The following is a 13,864-nucleotide window of genomic DNA, read 5'->3' on the forward strand; positions in this document are numbered from 1 at the left end:
CTGGTTTAAGCTGGTCCTTTGCTTGTTTATGCTGGTCCTTTGCTGGTTTAAACTGGTCCTTTTCTGGTTTAAACTGGTACTTTGCTGGTTTATGCTGGTCCTTTGCTGGTTTAAGCTGGTCCTTTGCTGGTTTATGCTGGTCCTTTGCTTGTTGAAACTGGTCCTTTGCTGGCTTAAGCTGGTCCTTTGCTGGTCCTTTTTTAAGCTTACGCTGGTCCTTTGCCAGCACATGACCAGCATAAACCAGCAAAAGGACCAGCATAAACCAGCATCCCAGCGTCAAAACATACCTAACCAGTATATGCTGTTTTTTTCAACAGATCTTAGTCTCAGTCTGTGTACATTTCCGCTTTAGAAGAGTAAATATTTGAATACTTTCGCCTTCTCCCTTTCCACTTTGCCCCCCGTAAAAAGCAAGTTTCATTGCAGAACTATGATCGCAGGTTATGAATATGAATTACTCGGCATTTACATGTATCATTTGTGAAATGACGCAGAATGAATTTTCTTCATAGAGAGTGAGAGCGAGGGAGAGAAATTACTGAGCTCTTTCTTCGAGAAGAGTCCTTTAGCATTGTGAGGAAATGTTTAATCTGTCTCCCGCTGGGAAACAGAGGCCTAATGCAGTATCTCGGTGCCTCTGCTGTCTGCCGGCAGAATGGAGGAGACATTTTAATGCATTTCAGAGTTCTTCTCTAGGTACGAGATGATGGATGGAGGAACCTTATATTTGCGAACACCCAGGGTTTAATGCACTCAGCGCCGCTCGCCGCCTTGTCTTCCACCCAACAAAACATGTACCGTGGAAGAAAAGAAACAGCAAAGCACAAAATTATTCTCCCTGCCTTCTATCAAGCTCCTGCATTCAGCGGTGCGTCTGAAGGGCGCGTCAGTCCGCCTGCCTCTCTCAGAGAGGTAATTATCCTTTTTCCTGTCACAGGGCTCCAAATGATCTCTAACCACTGGGGAGCTTTTTTAGGGGCTCAGCTTTGTCAATAGGAAGTCGAAAGAGCTTTAATTTTCAGACAGCTGCACACGTACTTTCATCTCGGCATTATTCCCCCATAGCGGTCATCTATCCGAGCGAGCTCCTTTTGTTTGTGCATTAACATATTTATTTATAGACTTACACTTTTCTTACAGTCATTTTTGTGTAACAATTTTCACACCCGACATTGTCTGTGTAATTTCCCTTTCAGTGTCTCTCTGTTTTCTCCTCTCTTCCCTTGCCTTTCAGAAAGAGCCATGAATGGATGGAAAATTATCACAATTACTCACATAATTGAGCCGTCTTTGTGGCAAGTGCAGCTCGAGGAGCCCTTTTTCCATCAGCCAAAATGGTTTCATTATAGGGGTTTTCATATTCCCTGACACAGGGCACGGAGGGGGGAGGCGGGCATCGAGGGGATGAGGAGCGCTGTAGAAGTCGCTGGGGGAGAAGGGCGGATCATTAAGGTCACAGTGGGGATAATTATCTTGACTATGGAAAGAGCATCCAGCACCTTTTTCCTCTTCCCCACCACAAAAGCACCGTCCCTGGCCTTTCGGCACAAAGAACTTTGAAATAAATGAAGCTTCCACCTACAACTTGTTCTCAAAGAGAGAGAGACTTGTATCAACATGACAATTTCCCATTATTAAGACTAATGGCGTGCTGCCTTGGGAGATCAAGGGGAGAGGGGAACGTGTTCAGGTGTGCTGGAGTACTGACCTCTCCCCCGTCTTTGTTTGAGGCTTAACTCCGAACAAAACCCCAAAGGAGATGGAGAACCCCTTCAGCAGCGCCTCATTATTTCATTACAGAATTTGCATGTTGCCAGTCTTTGTGGGGCCATTAATTGGTCAATGGGAAGTGCATTTGCGACGGTGTAATCAAACCTTGTTTCAATATGCGCAAGGGAGCAACCTAAATAAAGCAATGCTACACAGGCAGTGGGTGCAGATGCAGCTGTTTGAAATCATCCGCTGGCCTCGGCGGGTCCAAATGGTTCTGTTTTGCCAGGCCGTGACTTTTATTGATTTTAATTTGCTGCATACTTTGAAGATGTGATGACTGCCTGTCTCGAGCCTGGAGACACAACAAGCAAAAATACCTCAAGTGACAATTCCACAGTCATTTCTTTTCCTCCTTGTCGATGCATTAAGTAACCATATATTGGGGCTGATTTTTCTATTTCTCCCAGTAGCACCTAACTCAGGTAATTGGTCATTTTTGGAGGGCAATTTTGGGGCAGGTGGGGGGATGCTGGGCAGGCTGTTCTGACCCCTGCTGCTGTCGTAATGATGGAGGCTGTTGGCTCGTCTCTCCCGTGCGCGCTGTGCGGTCTCCGCTTACCCTCACCTGCGGCCCAGGTGAGTGATGGGTGTAGATTAGCAGGTAGCAGAAGATTCCGAGCTGATCCCGTCCAATCGCCCACAGAACCGCTGCTGAATCACAGCCGTGTGTTTTGGTAATAGTGTGACACGCGCACCTGTCATTTGCTGCAACATTTCATATTTTAGGGAATGAATGGTCTTTTAAAGGCCGGGTGATCTTTTCCCAAATGAAGCCTGCTCAGAAAACCGTAATGATGGGTAGAACACAGCTATTTATTTATATGTTTCAGTAAACATGACATAAAAATGATTCAAAGGAATGCATACCTTTCTATAATACAGTGTTATGATAATGTAATATTACACTGTCAACAAATGAACACATTACAGGAAAATGCTGCAGAACTCATGACTGGAGAAAACATATTATGTGATTATGTGTGCACTTCTGTGTGAACCACTGGCCTCTAGCTCTGCAGACATTTTTGTGTGAATGTTCTCCCAAAGCAAAACAAGAAGTGATGAGACCCGTCAGCTGAAGCTGAAAAAATAAATCAATAAATCAGCAAATCAAGTGTAAGTAAAAGAGTACGAATAACTGAAATGAATCAGTGATCTCAGTACATATAGTATGCAAACATAAATTACATTGTTTTAAATGAAATATCTGAAATGTTTAACATTCTCCACGTTTAAAATTAATTTAAAAATAAAATTCAACTGATTCTGTTCTGAATTGATCTCCAAAGAGTTGTATCTGCACGTTCAAGGGTTCATTAGCTGTTATTTTTAGAGATTGGTTAAAGGCATAAAATGCTAAAGATTATGCATTACAAAAAAAAAAAAAAGGGAAACATTTTTATTTTATGGTTGAAACAGAAAAAGCACTATACAAAAAACACCTGAGTGCATATCCAAACAACTGAAATTTTGGGAATATAAGAAGAGTTGTGCATTTATTATTTGCAAAATATTTCATTGTCACACTTTAGAAAAAAATTAGTGATCAAATTGTTTAATTATGTCAACAACAAAAAAATCATTGTTCTCAGTCTTTGATGTTCTAATGGAAACAAAACGTTACAAAGCCAGCAAGTGCATTATTTTAACATCACACTAAACCGTTCATACTGATTGACACAGTAATCTGTGGTTACACCTCAGAGTGTCCTCTCTCTCACACACATGTTGCTCTCAGTCGCAACAAATACTCTCACAGTGTCTCTGTCCATTGGAATTCAATGGAGCAGCAAATTGAAGGTGCTACCTGCTTAAAACCCTCCAAGAGAAACCCAGAAAACCCACAGCTGTTTTATCATCAGGATTGATCAGATACTCTGAAATTGGATCATTACGTCTGATCGAATCTGGCACTGTGTGTCCTTGCTGCTGCTAGGAAAGCACAGGGGTGAATTCATATGAGCGGGTGTGTGTCGCTTTGTAAATAAGCTGTAATTGTAAGTCCCTGGGTAAATACTGGACCAATATACATTCCCAAACACAGAGCACCGACATATTCGGTTGAGATGTCAGTGTTAATGCTGGCTTAATAACATTTTAAACAGCTCCACTTAAATCTGATTTGTTCAGTCCAAGTATGTGTTGGAGGAAAACTAAATGGAGTCTAGGGCTTTTTTACAATGTCATTTTCAGTGTGAATGTGTGTGTGTGTTCAGCTAATATGATAATGGGATCATATTACGTTTCATAAGTGCTCTGTCTCTTTAATTTGAAATACCCCTCCATCATAAAGTAGGATCTGTCAGTAGGATGCCCTTTCACATGAGGCAAACACATGAAGTGTAGACTGAATTAGAGCTTATGTAGTGCACTACAACTTATTTTGGTCATAACTTATCTACTGCAAAGCACACCAAATGGCAAGTTTACCTTCATGACATAAAAATGATTCAAAGGAATGCATACCTTTCTATAATACAGTGTTATGATAATGTAATATTACACTGTCAACAAATGAACACATTACAGGAAAATGCTGCAGAACTCATGACTGGAGAAAACATATTATGTGATTATGTGTGCACTTCTGTGTGAACCACTGGCCTCTAGCTCTGCAGACATTTTTGTGTGAATGTTCTCCCAAAGCAAAACAAGAAGTGATGAGACCCGTCAGCTGAAGCTGAAAAAATAAATCAATAAATCAGCAAATCAAGTGTAAGTAAAAGAGTACGAATAACTGAAATGAATCAGTGATCTCAGTACATATAGTATGCAAACATAAATTACATTGTTTTAAATGAAATATCTGAAATGTTTAACATTCTCCACGTTTAAAATTAATTTAAAAATAAAATTCAACTGATTCTGTTCTGAATTGATCTCCAAAGAGTTGTATCTGCACGTTCAAGGGTTCATTAGCTGTTATTTTTAGAGATTGGTTAAAGGCATAAAATGCTAAAGATTATGCATTACAAAAAAAAAAAAAAGGGAAACATTTTTATTTTATGGTTGAAACAGAAAAAGCACTATACAAAAAACACCTGAGTGCATATCCAAACAACTGAAATTTTGGGAATATAAGAAGAGTTGTGCATTTATTATTTGCAAAATATTTCATTGTCACACTTTAGAAAAAAATTAGTGATCAAATTGTTTAATTATGTCAACAACAAAAAAATCATTGTTCTCAGTCTTTGATGTTCTAATGGAAACAAAACGTTACAAAGCCAGCAAGTGCATTATTTTAACCACACTAAACCGTTCATACTGATTGACACAGTAATCTGTGGTTACACCTCAGAGTGTCCTCTCTCTCACACACATGTTGCTCTCAGTCGCAACAAATACTCTCACAGTGTCTCTGTCCATTGGAATTCAATGGAGCAGCAAATTGAAGGTGCTACCTGCTTAAAACCCTCCAAGAGAAACCCAGAAAACCCACAGCTGTTTTATCATCAGGATTGATCAGATACTCTGAAATTGGATCATTATGTCTGATCGAATCTGGCACTGTGTGTCCTTGCTGCTGCTAGGAAAGCACAGGGGTGAATTCATATGAGCGGGTGTGTGTCGCTTTGTAAATAAGCTGTAATTGTAAGTCCCTGGGTAAATACTGGACCAATATACATTCCCAAACACAGAGCACCGACATATTCGGTTGAGATGTCAGTGTTAATGCTGGCTTAATAACATTTTAAACAGCTCCACTTAAATCTGATTTGTTCAGTCCAAGTATGTGTTGGAGGAAAACTAAATGGAGTCTAGGGCTTTTTTACAATGTCATTTTCAGTGTGAATGTGTGTGTGTTCAGCTAATATGATAATGGGATCATATTCCGTTTCATAAGTGCTCTGTCTCTTTAATTTGAAATACCCCTCCATCATAAAGTAGGATCTGTCAGTAGGATGCCCTTTCACATGAGGCAAACACATGAAGTGTAGACTGAATTAGAGCTTATGTAATGCACTACAACTTATTTTTGTCATAACTTATCTACTGCAAAGCACACCAAATGGCAAGTTTACTTTGTCCAGTTTGGAAGCTGATGTAAATGAATGGTTCACGTTTGATTCAGCCGATCTAGTCATCAACAATTGACTAAAAATGTTCTTGACCCTGTTTAGATCGCTGGAAACCAGAACATAAAGCAGATGAGTGTCATCAACAGATACTAACACAGAAGCACTGTGCTCACCTGACAATATATGAATATCCAGTACATATTCAGTAGTATACATTTTGGTTACACTTTTTTTAAGGTGTCCTTTTTATAGTACATATAAGTACTGAGTAATATTAATAAACTACATGTACTTACTATATGATAGGGTTATGATTAGGGTTTGGCTTAGGGTTAGTTGCATGTAATTATGCATAATTAATTGTTATTATTATTTTTAAAAATACATTTTTAACTGTCTTATTACACTACATCCATGAAAATGTATTTGCTTGTAATTTATTCTCAGTTCCATTGTGATGTTGTCTTAAAATCTGTGGACAATTTTTTTTTTCTTTTTTTTTTTTAAGTAATTAGACATCTGTCCGGACTTGGGGTTTGGTTCTCAGGAACACTTTATCAACAGGACATCTCATGGGTCACACTAACCAGAGAGCTGGTAGGAGAGATTCATATTGAAACAATTAAAAAAGAATCCTGTGCCACCAAAAACAGAAACTAATCAGGAACTCTGCCTGAAATTTATTCCAGGCGCAAATTCGGAAGTCCCTTTACAGTTCAGAATCAGACCCTGCTGAAAGGACAGATGAGACCATAAACCCAATTGTCTCTATTTGAAGCATTTTGTCAGCTCATGTCTGTATCTGAAGCGCACACACACACACACACACACACACTGAGTGGGCCTGAACTGGTGTGGTGCACTAAATCAGGGCAACATAGCAGGTGTTTGACTCTCATTCTTGATGATCCTCTTCTCTGGAAAGTGCTCTAACTCATCATCTCACATGCTGCTTTATTTGAGTTGCGTCTAAACAGAAAACTGCTGTGGTTTCATCCTGACACGGTGGGCAGTTGAACTGAGCTGTGTAATTATTATAGGACTGACCACATGGATAGTAACATACTGTACTGTGATGTCAATATTTCATTTAAGAGAGACCAACGCTTTTCTGTCGTCCTTTAAAATTAAAAACCACTCTTGAAAATGGCTCTAAATATATCCGATTTGGTTTTTAAGTTGTATGACTAGCAAAATAGAAACAAATCAATAGATTTGTTGAAAGATTCTACAATAAAATAGAAGCCTAGTGCAGGAAAAAAAAGCAATTCAGATTAGTGAAACATGATTCTAAAGTTACCTTCTATTAATATCGTTAAATAATTTGTTTTATTAAAATACCATTAAAGACAGATTCTGTCTTTACTTTAGATCTGGAGATCTAACTAATAAATGTATTATCGTTGCTATGCTAAAATGTTACAAATCATATTCAATAATAATAAGAATGTCATTGCATTATTATAAATCATTGATCAAATGAGAGCATTTGCTAAATGAATAATTTGACACGTGTAATTATCGAATTTGAAGCTAGTCTTGTTACATGAAATTTGCTGTCCTTATTCCGTATAACACTTTATATATGCGTATCTCCTAAATTCAGAATAATCGAAGACAATAAACACGTGTTCAGTTGGTTCTGAATGGTGATAATTATCGGCTGTGATACTCTCATTATTGTCGCTATTGATGAGGATCCCCGAGGTTGATTGCGAATGTCATTTGAAATACAGATGGCTTTAAATTGGACTATTTGGAGGAAGGTGGACATCTAACAGGTATTTGTCAAATGTGGTCGTCAGTCCATATCATGTGCGCATCGTGTTGGTGCCAGTGACATTTTTGTGCAATATTCTGGAGTTTTTCTTGTCCGAGGTTTTTCTGACTTCACTGTATTTTATTATGACGGGATGTGCGTGAACACATGTGGAGATCATGACCATTTCGAGGAAGACTGGGGAAAAGAGAGATGGTGTCGCACACAAACGGTACCGGTCTCCTTCTCTTCTGCGTCTTGTGAAAGCACACACACACACACACACACACACTGAGTGGGCCTGAACTGGTGTGGTGCACTAAATCAGGGCAACATAGCAGGTGTTTGACTCTCATTCTTGATGATCCTCTTCTCTGGAAAGTGCTCTAACTCATCATCTCACATGCTGCTTTATTTGAGTTGCGTCTAAACAGAAAACTGCTGTGGTTTCATCCTGACACGGTGGGCAGTATAATTATTAAGAGACTGACCACATGGAGAGTAAGATACTGTTCTGCGATATCAATATCTCATGTAATAGAGACCAGCGTTTTTCGGTTCTCCTTTAATTAAAACCACTCTTGAAAATGGTTCTAAATAGTTCCAGATTTGTTGTACGGATAACAGAACCTTTTGGTGCTAAACAGATATATATATATATTTTTTAATTCTATAATAAAACAGGAGCTTAGTGCAAAGGGAGAAAAGCAGTTCAGCATACAAAACATACATCTTTAGTTAACTATCAAGTCATTTGGAAGAGGACCTTCCTTTTTAGCGTTTTATTAATATACCATTTTGCCGATTTCCCACGTCGATTCTGATGTCTTTCCTTTAGATCTGGAGATCTAATTCATGAATGTATTATTGTTGCTTATACTAAGATGCTACACATTATATCCATTAATAATAATACTAATAATAATGTGTTTGCGTTATTACGAACGATTGATAATATGAGAGCAAATCCAATTGTTCACGTTTGGGAATATGTGTAGCCTAGTTATCAAAAATATTGAAGCTATAGTTTTGTTTGTTCTACGTGAAATTTGCTGTCCTTATTTATAACACTTTATGTGCATCTTATAAATTTAGATGAAGGCAACAAACACGTGGAACTTGTTCAGTGCGTTCTGAATGATATAATTATCGGCTGTAATACTCTCACTATTTTCGCTACTGATGAAGGATCCCCGAGGTAGATTGCGAATGTCATTTGAAATACAAATCGCTTTAGATTGGACAGTTTTTAGGATGGTGGATATCTAACAGGTATTTGTCAGACGTGGTTCTCAGTCCATATCATCCGCGCATCGTGTTGGTGCCAGTGACATTTTTCTTTGTTTTTCTTATTCCAGGTTTTTCTGATTTCACTGTATTTTACTATGAGTGAACACATGTGGAGATTATGAGCATTTCGAGGAAGACTGGGGGAAAAGAAGACCGCAGAGACTGAGAAAGAGAGATGGAAACGAGAGGAGGATGTGGAGGTGTGATCCGTGTTCAACTGGGAGTCGCACACAAACGGTACCGATCTCATTCTCTTCTGCTTCGTGTGAAAATGAGCGCTTTATTTTTCTCTTCACGTTTCTATTGCAATTTTTGTTAGCTTTAAAACGGATAGAACATCAGCTCGCATTACTCTCGAATATCTAACCAAAACGTTTGATTGAATTGCTGTGTCGTTTTGCTCTGTCATGAAACATGCTTCTGGAAAAGCTACACATGGGAGAAATGTTACAATCGGTTACAGCTGTTTCAGTCTTTTTATGCGTCGCCGTTTATAATTGTACACCAATATTTTAATGTCACAGTTATCACATTTATCCAAACCGTACCGAAATGATGATTGTTCTTTAAAAAGGTTTGACAGATTATAAATAAGCAACATTATTTAAATAATGAAATCGGGAAGCAAAGAATAAGGCCCATGTTCAGTTGAATGGCAGGCAGATAACTCTGCTCCACAATTTCCAAATGTAGTGGTAAAATGTATTTGAATTCATTAGCCAAATAATTAATATCAAAACGATTAGATGATTTTTAACTTTGGTGTTTTTGTCGGATATACAGTTTTAATTAGGCTACGCAACCACGATTTTTTTTCTTTGGGGAAAAAAGCTATTTTAAAGATTTTCAGTGGTTCAGTAAGTAGATAAATGTACTTTTGAGTTTATTCGATCTAAAGTGAAATTGTGTTTTATTGTTGTGATATTAGTAGACGTGGAAGAATGCAGTGCAAACTTATAAATGCAGGTAAACGTGGAATCAATATTTTACCTAGGTGTAGATGTGTTAGTTGTTTATTTGTTTTCATGTTTTTTTTATTTAATTTTATTTATTTACCGTTTCCTGCATCATTGGGCCTGCCACATGTGGATTAATCGCACTTAAGGTTCATATCTAAAAACTAAAATCTACAATAACGGTACAATATCAACCAAAAACACTGCAACGTCAACCAAATCCAGAACTGAAAGGAATTCACCAAATAACAGGAGCTGTTATCAACACCGACCTGTTTCTCTGATCCCCACGCGCAATAATTCAACCCACGCGCGCGCGAGTAATGTGGGTCTGCACAACACTGCAAGTGTTAAATACACAGCTAATTATGCGTATGAAAATTAAACAACAGTGTTATGCTAATTTAGCTGGTTTCAGCTGTGTCTTCGAGCACTTGAGACTAGCATTTTAACCAAATGAATCATCAAAGTAATTCATCTTTGCTTGGAGACATTTATACATGTACTTAATCATATTTGTTCGGTGTTAAATGCTGTGTTCAAGAAGCCGTGACCAGCAGAAAATTCAGGAGCATGCTAAACTTGATCATCAAATCGACCTTTTTTCTTTTTTATGTCATAGAATTGTGTTTGTTGTTGTGACTTATTTATTTGTAAATTGTTCAATAAATCAATATAATAATAATAAGGCCATGGCATGATCATGTGAAACCAAACTGTTACTGAAAGAACATGTTTGTTCAGTTCTGTTGATTCATTTTAATGCCCAGTATTATTTCTGTGTTAAATAACAAAACCAAATTTCAAAACCGAATCTCAAAATATGATGATGATATTTTGCATTGTGTGTGGTCAGATTTGTGGTTCGGCAGGAAGGTGTTTGAGCCCTCCGCATAGCCTACGGCCTATGTGTCTCGGTCCATTCCCTAAACTTCTACATTAGCATTGCACAATAGAGTCACAGGTTGGTCTTATTTCTTGAGTTTATCAGGTCCGTCGGACCCGACCCTCGGATTACCAATCCGCGTCGCTCTTGGAGGGAGTGGACCAATCAGAGAGCACCTTGGATAAATATTCATGATCCCCTGATTCAAACCTTTGAGCGAGTTTGCGTGGATCCACAGCATCGTACCTAGACTTTTCACAGAGACAAACTACATTTTCTTATGAATGGAAAGTGAAAAAATCAGTGGAGCTTAAATTGGGATCCATCCTTCACTCGGATCATAGAAGAAAACAAAAAAGCAGGGAGAGAGAGAGCGAGAGACATGACCATGTCTACAATACCAGAGAGTCTAAACAGCCCAGTCTCAGGAAAGAACGTGTTCATGGAATTTGGGCCACCGAGTCAGCAAATGTCGCCTTCATCCATGAGCCACGGACATTATTCAATGCACTGTTTACACTCCTCCGGACACCCGCAGCACGACAGCGCATACAGCCCGGCTCCGTCCTTCCCCAGATCTCTGCCTTATCCATACGTCAACTCGGTCGGTAGCCATTCCTCCAGTCCGTACCTCAGCACCGTGCAGACTTACCCAAACAACTCGGCTTTGGCGCAGACCAGACTGGAGGACCCAGGTAAGAAATGCTGCGTGCATGTCTTTGGTCTTCGCTGGTCGTTGCGTTTGTCGGCACGCTGCGAGAATGTTGGGCTGGAGTAGCCCAGATGTGCTGTTATTAGGCTTGGTAATTATTTATTGCGTAATGCTATAAACAATGTATGCAATTAAGGCTAATTATACCTAAAGTGCCGCCTGTAAAACTTGTGCACAGTGATGTGAGCCGCGCTGCATGAACAGTCTGTGAGACAGCTTCTTTTCTTTCTCCCTCCCAGCGCCGGAGTCAGAGAAAAACACCGTGGTGGAAGGAGGAGAGGTTCGTTTCAACGGGAAAGGCAAAAAGATCCGCAAACCCCGGACCATCTACTCCAGCCTCCAGCTGCAGGCTCTGAACAGGAGGTTCCAGCAAACTCAGTATCTGGCTCTGCCGGAGAGAGCCGAGCTCGCCGCGTCCCTGGGGCTCACGCAGACACAGGCATGTGCTCGGCTTTTACGCGTTGTCCGTAAAGGAATTCGATTTTATAAACGAGTCGACAAACCTGCCATATTTACGCAGCGATTCATTCTTAAATGTTTTATTTATATCATCTTAGCGTGTTCTTTTTGAAATCTCTATACAACACGGGCCCGCAATCAAGGGTTGCATCTGTTTGGGGGAAGTATTTGGAAACGTAAAAGTTCGCGATGACGTTCCTGTATTTAAAGAGAATTAGAAACGATTCGAGATGTTGTCGCTCTCTCTGACTTGCCTTGCCTTTATTTCTAGGTGAAGATCTGGTTTCAGAATAAACGCTCCAAGTTTAAGAAACTGATTAAGCAAGGCGGTGGAACAATAGACGCGAACGCTTTGGCAAACGCGCTGTCCACCGGGTCTCCATCCGTGGCGCCCGTCTGGAACTCAACAGCCAGCGTCAAAACATCCACACCGACCTCGTATATTCCCAGTTACACCTCATGGTATCCCACAGCACACCAGGACACTATGCAGCAGCCGCAACTCATGTGAACCAGGACTGCTGAAACAACCCCGCCCCTCTTTCCGCCAGTGGCCCAGTTCAGGGGACCCGACACAAGGCCGGTCACTCTGCGGCCCTCCGCAGCACAGACCAGATGTGATCCGGAGACACACTCAAAAAGACACCTGCTGACACACTGGCCAGCGTGGACTGAGCGAGGGTCGTCTGCACCAGAGAGGAAACAAGTCTCTTTTTGAATCGAAGGGAATGCCGGGAAAGTGGGTCAAATCAAAGCTGCTCTCCCCCTTTCAGTGACTTTTTTTGTTGTGTAAAAAACCCCCCAAAAAAACCCTGAAACTGTACCTAGTCAGAAGTGTATTTCAGTTTCTGCACATTTGTAATTTTCCGTAAGAAAATTGGAATTACCGGTTTGTCCATCCACAACACAGTGCTGGTTTACGGGCTGCGAGAGCGACATGAACATCACACATTTCCAAAAGCTCGGCGTCGGGCTCATACAGTCGCTTCGCCGCGGCGCGGTGAATGCGTAAAAGCTGGGAGAAATCACACCGTGAGCAAGTATGAGTTTCCCCATTTTAAAGGGAACAAAGAAATCTTTAAACAAAGTTATTTTGTATGTATGGCGTTTTGTGTTTATTTAAATATAACTTATTTAGAATTTTGCTTTTTTTTTTAAATCTGCGTTTGTCGGCACGCTGCGAGAATGTTGGACTGGAGTAGCCCAGATGTGCTGTTATTAGGCTTGGTAATTATTTATTGCGTAATGCTATAAACAATGTATGCAATTAAGGCTAATTATACCTAAAGTGCCGCCTGTAAAACTTGTGCACAGTGATGTGAGCCGCGCTGCATGAACAGTCTGTGAGACAGCTTCTTTTCTTTCTCCCTCCCAGCGCCGGAGTCAGAGAAAAACACCGTGGTGGAAGGAGGAGAGGTTCGTTTCAACGGGAAAGGCAAAAAGATCCGCAAACCCCGGACCATCTACTCCAGCCTCCAGCTGCAGGCTCTGAACAGGAGGTTCCAGCAAACTCAGTATCTGGCTCTGCCGGAGAGAGCCGAGCTCGCCGCGTCCCTGGGGCTCACGCAGACACAGGCATGTGCTCGGCTTTTACGCGTTGTCCGTAAAGGAATTCGATTTTATAAACGAGTCGACAAACCTGCCATATTTACGCAGCGATTCATTCTTAAATGTTTTATTTATATCATCTTAGCGTGTTCTTTTTGAAATCTCTATACAACACGGGCCCGCAATCAAGGGTTGCATCTGTTTGGGGGAAGTATTTGGAAACGTAAAAGTTCGCGATGACGTTCCTGTATTTAAAGAGAATTAGAAACGATTCGAGATGTTGTCGCTCTCTCTGACTTGCCTTGCCTTTATTTCTAGGTGAAGATCTGGTTTCAGAATAAACGCTCCAAGTTTAAGAAACTGATTAAGCAAGGCGGTGGAACAATAGACGCGAACGCTTTGGCAAACGCGCTGTCCACCGGGTCTCCATCCGTGGCGCCCGTCTGGAACTCAACA

The 13,864-nt window shown here is 40.3% G+C and overlaps 1 protein-coding gene across 1 annotated transcript; it reads left to right on the top strand.

Annotated features, from left to right (window-relative positions):
- Positions 1 to 10,990: 10,990 nt before the first annotated feature.
- On the top strand, positions 10,991 to 12,851 carry LOC107588239 (homeobox protein Dlx1a-like). Its single transcript, XM_016276273.1, has 3 exons — positions 10,991 to 11,384; positions 11,641 to 11,840; positions 12,132 to 12,851. The coding sequence occupies exons 1-3, from the start codon at positions 11,072 to 11,074 to the stop codon at positions 12,369 to 12,371; spliced, it is 753 nt and encodes a 250-aa protein (XP_016131759.1). The 5' UTR covers positions 10,991 to 11,071; the 3' UTR covers positions 12,372 to 12,851.
- Positions 12,852 to 13,864: the final 1,013 nt, after the last annotated feature.

The sequence above is a fragment of the Sinocyclocheilus grahami genome, unplaced genomic scaffold (genome assembly GCF_001515645.1).
Source record: "Sinocyclocheilus grahami isolate Dianchi unplaced genomic scaffold, SAMN03320097.WGS_v1.1 scaffold100.1, whole genome shotgun sequence".
NCBI lineage: Eukaryota > Metazoa > Chordata > Actinopteri > Cypriniformes > Cyprinidae > Sinocyclocheilus > Sinocyclocheilus grahami.

Excerpts from the sequence above, each read along its gene's own strand:
- LOC107588239 (XM_016276273.1), top strand. The coding sequence starts at position 11,072 with ATGACCATGTCTACAATACCAGAGAGTCTAAACAGCCCAGTCTCAGGA. Across the intron at positions 11,385-11,640 it reads GACCAGACTGGAGGACCCAG|CGCCGGAGTCAGAGAAAAAC; the intron begins GTAAGAAATGCT and ends TCTCCCTCCCAG. Across the intron at positions 11,841-12,131 it reads TGGGGCTCACGCAGACACAG|GTGAAGATCTGGTTTCAGAA; the intron begins GCATGTGCTCGG and ends CTTTATTTCTAG.